Source organism: Varanus komodoensis, unplaced genomic scaffold (assembly GCF_004798865.1).
Source record: "Varanus komodoensis strain SLA01 unplaced genomic scaffold, ASM479886v1 scaffold338, whole genome shotgun sequence".
In the NCBI taxonomy this organism is placed as follows: domain Eukaryota; kingdom Metazoa; phylum Chordata; class Lepidosauria; order Squamata; family Varanidae; genus Varanus; species Varanus komodoensis.
In genome coordinates, this window is record NW_025335830.1 from 50,840 (window position 1) to 58,493 (window position 7,654).

The following is a 7,654-nucleotide window of genomic DNA, read 5'->3' on the forward strand; positions in this document are numbered from 1 at the left end:
TTGCCTTCTAGAGTGTTAAAAAAAGAATAATATTGTTCAATTTCCTGAAGGAGTTGAGTGCACAGAGATTGCCATCTGATAAGCTCAGTTTCCTGGTAATATGGTGATTTATGAGAGGTCGGGGGCATACATTGTTTTAAATGTGTGCCATCTAGTGGATGAATGGCTCAACAACAGCCTAAACCAAAGCTAAAGTCAGTAGGAAATTCCATCAGCCCATTCCATCTTAATCTCTCTAAGATCGATCAAGTCAGTAATTCAGACACAGAAGAAGTTGAGGGAGACAGGAAAATGGAAGTTCAAAGAGGAAGTGAAGCTATGGAGGAAAGTGAGAAGGAAAATATGATGGAATCACTCAAGAAAATATTGGAAGAAACATAATCAACTAAGAGAACTTAAAGCTCTGAATGCAGAGTGAGAGCATAGAATCCAAAATATTTTTCTCATATTTGAATTAAAAATCTTCTGGAGAAAGTTGTATCAGAATAAAAAGGAAAATGATATTATTGAGTAGATGAAAGAAATGATTCCTAATATAAAATGGAATCAAGAGGATTTTAGAAAGATATATAGAGTTAGTTCTAAGTGAGGAGCTCGAATGTTTCAATAAATGTTCTGGTCAGATTCTTGAATTATTAAAAGAAGGAAAGAATTTATGACTGAGAGAAAATATCAATCAATTTAAATTCAAAGGAGCTCCTATTCAGGTCTGCCAAAATCTCTAGAGCCATTTCAGTCTGGCTTTAGACCTGGTTATGGACAGAAACTGCCTTGGTTGCCCTGCATAAAGACCTATTCAGGGAGAGGGGCAGGGGAGTCGGTCCCTGTTGGTTCTCCTGGACTTCTCAGCAGCTTTCGATACCATCAACCATGGTATCCTTCTGGATAGGCTGGCTGAGTTGGGTGTTGGAGGCACTGCTCGAAGGTGGTTCCACTCCTACTTGGCTGACCGTTTCCAGAAGGTGGTGCTGGGGGATTGTGGCTCTGCACCATGGCAACTTTGCCTTGGAGTTCCGCAGGGTTCCATTTTATCTCCCATACTATTTAATATCTACATGAAACCACTGGGAGAGGTCATCCAGAGGTTTGGGTAGCGGAGTCACCAGTATGCTGATGACACCCAGCTCTACCTCTCTTTTGCATTGAATCCAGGTGAGGCAGTAGAGGTCCTGAACCGGTGCCTAGCTGAAGTGCTGGGCTGGATGAGGGCCAATAAATTGAAGCTCAATCCAGACAAGACAGAGGTCCTGCTGGTAGGTGTTTTAGCCTCCCAGGTAGGTGTTTCTAACCAAACCCTGTTCTGGATGGGGTTGCACTCCCCCTAAATGACAGGGTATGTAATTTGGGAGTGCTCCTCGACCCGAAGCTGCCTCTGGAATCCCAGCTGGTGGAGGTGGTGAGAAGCACTTTCCTTCATCTTCAGCAGATCTATCAACTGTGCTCCTATTTGGATGGTCAGTACCAGGCAGCAGTGACCCATGCCCTGGTAGCTTCCCAATTGGACTACTGTAATGCTCTACATGGGGCTGCCCTTGAAGACAGTTCAGATACTTCAACTAGTCCAGAATAGAGCCACCAGGTTGTTAACAGGAACTGACAGGTATGGACATATAGCACTGGCCCTTTTCCACCTACACTGGCTACCAGTTGAAGTCCAGGCCCAATTTAATGTGCTGGTGATGACCTATAAAGCCCTAAATGGCTTAGGGTCTGGTTACCTGAAGGAGCATCTCCTTCCATATATGCCTGCCTGCCCCTTAAGATCTGGAGCAGACACCTTTAATCAGCTGCCCTCCTAGAAGGAGATTAGGGAGGTGGCTACCGGGGAAGGGCCTTCTCTATAGTGGTACCCCAATTGTGGAATTCATTCCTCAGAGAGGTTTGCCTGGCACTGGCACTTTAATCTTTTTGGCACAAAGTCAAAACATTTTATTTTCCCAATATTTTCTGACTGTTTTAATTGGGGTTTTAGTATTAGTTGAATTTTTAGGAAGCTGTGTTTTAAATTTTTTACATTTTGTATTGTTAAACCATCCCTAGACTTTGGTAATGGAATGGTCTGGAAAAGTTTTAAATAAGTAAATAAATAGAAATTATATCAAAGAAAAGGTTGAAAGCAGGTTTAATACCATTAGATATTTTTAAAGCTTTTGACTGTATGGAATGGTCAGGGAGAAAGCTGCTGATACAGGCAGTAGGAGTTGGTCTATGATTCATAAGACTAATAAATCAATTATACTCAGAATATTTTGCAACAGTGATAGTTAATGATGGTTTAACAGAAAGAATATCCTTAGGCTGAGGCACTAGACAGGGATGTTCTCTTTCACTGACATTGTTTGCTTCAGTCATAGAATTATTAGCAAATAGTATAAGAAACAATGATTCAATAGAAGGTATCATCATTAAACACAAAATCAAGATTAACCTATGTGCTGATGATGCCTTGCTAATAATTGAAGACTATTCAAAGTTGTGGATCAGATTAAAAATCATTTGGTAGAATTTGATGAGATAACAGGGTTACAGGTAAATTGGGAAAAATCAAGGATAATGCTGTTTAATTGCAATAGAGAAGAAAAGGAGGGAATTTAGAATAAATTTTAGAATATGTGATATTATTAAATACTTAGATATTAATATTTCAAAATACACAATGTTTGAAAAAGAATGATTTTGATATATTAAAATTGGAAATAAAGAAGAAATTGCAGCAATTTAGGAAAATTGGGTTATCATGGTTGGGGAGAATAGCAGATGTTAAAATGAAAATTTTACCTAAGATTAATGTTTATTTGGGCTGTTTTCAATTAGGTTGTTAGGGAAAGGGTTGACATATTGGTAAAATATGATTAATAAATTCTGTAGTGGAGATAAGAAAGCAAGAATTATTAAGAAAAGATGGTATAAGTCACAAAAAGAGGGAGGATAGCGTATCCCAAATATTAAATTATATTAAGAAGCACATTAGTTAAGATGTATACCAAATATTATTTTGCAGCCAGACAAGATAATAGGGGCAGAAATAGAACAACAGAAAATTGGAGGATCTTTTTACAAAAATCAAACAAGATGATTAGAGTGTAAAAAGGATAGAAAACCCCTTTTTCAAAAATTTGATACAAATTTGGGGAGAAGCATGGAGAAGAATTCAAGCCAGTCACCTCACCAATAACTCCAGTTCCAGAGATTAGAGGATTTCCAGAAAATTTGAGAGATCATTTTAAAAAAGTATGAAAAGAAAAACAAATATTTAGGGTAAACGATTAGGAGGATAAAATGGATAATAAGAAAAGGATAAAGGCATTATTTGGAAAAGAAAAAATATTTTATATGGATAATAAATATTCTGATTTATGTTGGAGATGTGGACAAAGGATGGGTACCTATTGCCATATGCAATGGGAATGTGAAAAGAATAAATGAATAATGACTTTGATAAAGATTTTTAAAGAGAATAAAGTGAAAAAATGAAGTGCATTCTGAAATGGCACTGTTGCTTACTTTTTCTGAAAAGAAATGGAAATGGAGTATTAAAGAATTAATAATACATTTGGAATCCACAGGGATCTCCAATTAATTGAATGGTATAAAGAAGTTTGGAATATAGCAGTTAATGATAAGCTGACATGTGAGCTAAACATGAAACAAGGACTGGTAAAGAAGATTTTAATAATATATGTGGTATGTTTATTGAATATGTATTAATAAAAGAGGGGGGTAATAAACCCTCAAAGGATGTATTGCAAATTTGGATGGAAGGGGGTATCTTGGAAAGAGTGGATAAATGAAGGGAAAAAAATACCTGGCAGCCATAGTCCCGATGGAGGAGTGCACTAAGGGTGATCTTTGGTTTTTTATATTCCATTTTGTTTATTGAGTTGTTTTTTATTCCTATTATATGATTTTTGTATTTGTTTACTCATTATTTTTTAAGCAATCCAAGACTCCACATTTTTAGGCTTTCTGTTTACTCAGAGATGGTCTGAAGTGAGATACAGTGCACAAATCTTTCTGTAATGCTAAGTTCTTCCTATGCCATTGAACAGGTGCCACCTCCTTCTCTCTGCAATGACATCTGCCATCCTGGGTACAGCAAGAAGAAGATTGAGGGGAACAAATTTTGTTGCTATGACTGTGCCCAGTGTCCTGATGGGATGTTCTCAAACCAGGAGGGTATGAAAAGAAACTTTTATTATTAAATGGATAAAACATCCAAAAGGATATATTTCATTTAAACAAAATGAAAGCCTTCTTGAGTCTCTCTTGAAAGATTGGCTCGTGATGAGGTTAACCAAGGCATTAGATATTGCTACCATTACTTGTTTAATTTATAGATATGATATTCTTGATATCACCAAGAATGCCAGGAACAAGATTGCTCCCAAAACTGAGCAGCAAGTAGATACTTTCTGAATTTAAAAAATACTCAAGACATTTCTGCAGGGTTTTTTAATCATGCTCAGTTAAAGCAAAGAAGGAGAAGCAAAGACACTTTTAAAGCAGTGTACTAATTAGGCAACACAAGGGTGGAATGTGCAAAACAGTGAGCATGGGTGAGATCAAGAAGCATCAAGAATGCAACCATTAGAAAGTGTTGTGCAAAAGATAACTGTTTTGGATCTTTTTACATGTCTACATGATTAATCATTTTTAGACGTGGAAAAATGCATGAATTGTCCAGGAAGTCACCATCCCAACAAAGTCCAGGATCAATGCACACCAAAAGTGCCGAACGTCTTAGCCTTTAAAGAAACATTGGCCATCATCTCAGTATCTTCTGCAGTTCTGTTGTCTCTGCTCACAGTCCTGGTGCTTGGCATCTTCATTAAGCATCAAGACACTGCCATCGTCAAAGCAAACAACCAGAGCCTCACCTACATTCTCCTCATCTCACTCCTCTTCTGTTTCCTCTGCTCCTTGCTTTTCATCGGGAAGCCTAACACTGTGTTCTGCCTTCTGCGACAAACCGCGTTTGGCATGGTCTTCTCTGTGTGCCTCTCCACCATCCTGGCAAAAACTGTATCTGTGGTGCTGGCATTCATGGCTACCAAACCAGGATCCCAGATGAGGAAGTGGGTGGGGAAAAAACAGGCCTATGGCATTGTCTTCTCCTGCTCCAGCATTCAAGCGGGCATCTGTGCTCTCTGGCTCATGACTTCTCCCCCATTCCCAGATCTGGACATGCACTCCATGCCTACAGAAATTATCCTGCTCTGCAATGAGGGCTCAGTCCTCATGTTCTATTGTGTCTTGGGCTACATGGGGCTGCTGGCTGGAGTCAGCTTTGCAGTGGCCTTCCCGGCCAGGAAGTTGCCTGACAGCTTCAATGAGGCCAAGTTCATCACCTTCAGCATGCTGGTCTTCTGCAGCGTCTGGGTCTCCTTTGTTCCCACCTACCTCAGCACAAGAGGAAAGTCCATGGTGGCCGTGGAGATCTTCTCCATCCTGGCCTCCAGTGCTGGCTTACTGTGCTGCATATTCTTCTCCAAATGCTACATTATTGTGCTGAGGCCTGAGCTCAACAAAAGAGAGCAGGTCATGCGAAGAAAGATGTAAACACTGATCTTTTGGGGATTGTACAGGAACAAAAATCATGGGCATGTGCTGCCCACAAGTAGCTCTCGCTTGGTGATGTCTACCATTCTGCTTGTTCCCCTCAAACAGACGCATAAAGGGACAGAATTTAACCAATACATGTGGTCAGCAAGTCTCTGGACATCAACATACCATTCTGTTTTTCAGCTATGTACATCCTTTCTATGTTATATACCTTTCACCATGTTCACCATGGGGAGGGAAGGGGGAATCCAGCAATCCCAGCCTGGGCCAAAATGTTTCCTCTCCAGAACTACAGGACTTCTGCAGTACATCCATTCCTAAAATGGCAGGCACCCAATTTGCAAGGGTTAGACAACCAGAAGGGCTGATTCTCCAATATTTGTAACATTGTCAGAGATCAAAAGAAAAATTTCCTTGGGAAGTATGAAAGCTCAGTCTATGAAAAAAAAGCATTTTCTCAGAAATCAAAGGAAGGTTTTAATCCAAGGCTCTTCTTTGAAAAGTGGGGCTGAAAGCACCCCATGGATGAGGTTGTCATGAATTAAACAAGAGTGCATGATTGGCACTGTGACCACTACTGCCATGTTTGCATTTGATTGTGCAGACATGATGAGTTTAGAGCATGGAGCATTCTTGGGTCAATGGTAACTGCCTAACTTCTCATTAGATACCACCCCGAAATCATTCAAATCCCACAAAGTTTCTGCCCCACTACTGACAAGCAGAAAAGGCTGCCCTTTGGCAAACATGTTTGTTGCTTCTCTGGTTGTCTGGGAGTTGGAATTACACATAGTAACCAGTGCGATTATCTTCATCAATTCCAGTCAGAAGCACTATCATTAAGGCAGGAGGCTAAATCTCCAGTGCCTTCTAGGAAAACTCTAGGGACAAAGGTCGACCTCCAGAGGTGTAGGTGAATATTGAAAGCACATATGCATAGCATGCTACCCACAAATAACCTCACAGGCCAGAAATCAATGGACCTCTGAAATGCCACACACGTTCTCCCTGCCTGATATAGCTTGGCTTCATATCAAAGAGTTCCTCTTGGCATGCAAGAAGGCGCCAAGCAGCATTGGAGAGAAAACATTTGCACCTTCAGTGCTGCATTGGCAGAGGCAGCAGCCCCCTGAACTCAGCTTGGATGTATACAAATGAGCATAGTGATAACACTTTGGAGAGTGATATGGAAGAAGGGAAGGCAAGAAGGAAGTTCACCAGGGAGAAGATGATGACTGTGGCCCTGGTGGGACTGCTTCACCCACACATGGCAATGAGGACACAGACAATGAAGTGCACTGGAAGTGTTCCCCTTCCCATTCCATAAGAGTGGCACCAGGTAGGCGAGCTCCTTGTTGGGGGGATGGAGTTACACGTTCATTACATCTTCCCCTACATTGTCTTCAACAAGCACCCTTTTCAGGATTCGATAAACATCCCATTGTAAGGAATCTTGTAAGGAGAACCTCAACTGTAGTTTCTTTGGAAGACATTTTTTCTATGCAGACAATGCTTGGAGTGCTGGATAAGAACTTTGGGGAGTCCGGTCCCAGTTCACATTCAGGCAAGAAGTTCATGGGTGATTGGGCCATTCACCCAGTCACCCTTCCTCAGTTTTCTTAGGAAGTCATCCTTACTTTTGCTGTATGTGTTTAGTTCTTCTGTTATCCCAATATCATCTTCCCTCTTCTACTCCCTTAAATGACCCATTAAGAACTAAACCAGTTTTAGAGGACTTATTCATTCCAGTACGCCTACATCACCTTTTATCAGACTTCTTCCACATCCTGGATGATTTGTGATAGCAGCATATATTTGATGGAATGGCAGGAAAACCAGGGTGGCATAATGGCAAGGGCATTGGATGTATCCCTTGGAGTTGAGAGTTTCTCCACTTTCTAGTCACCTGTGAAGCTTGCTGGACAGCCTAGGGCTGATCGCTGCACTAAGCCCAATAAAAGTCCCTGGTTCTTGTGCAGATTCCCTGTGTTCATTGATCACCTTTTATCTAACTTCTCTGACTTGCTAGAAGAGTTGTTGTTGTTGTTGTTGTTATTATTATTATTATTATTATTATTATTATTATTATTAT

At 40.4% G+C, this 7,654-nt stretch overlaps 1 protein-coding gene across 1 annotated transcript in view; it reads left to right on the top strand.

The window, feature by feature from the left end:
- Positions 1-7,654, top strand: part of LOC123027817 (vomeronasal type-2 receptor 26-like) — a gene marked incomplete at its 3' end in the record, with an annotated part of 20,146 nt that overhangs the window by 7,366 nt on the left and 5,126 nt on the right. Inside the window, exon 6 of the mRNA XM_044439061.1 lies at positions 4,658-5,555. Within this exon, the coding sequence (XP_044294996.1) occupies positions 4,658-5,555 (898 nt within the window). The remainder of the gene's footprint in view (positions 1-4,657; positions 5,556-7,654) is intronic.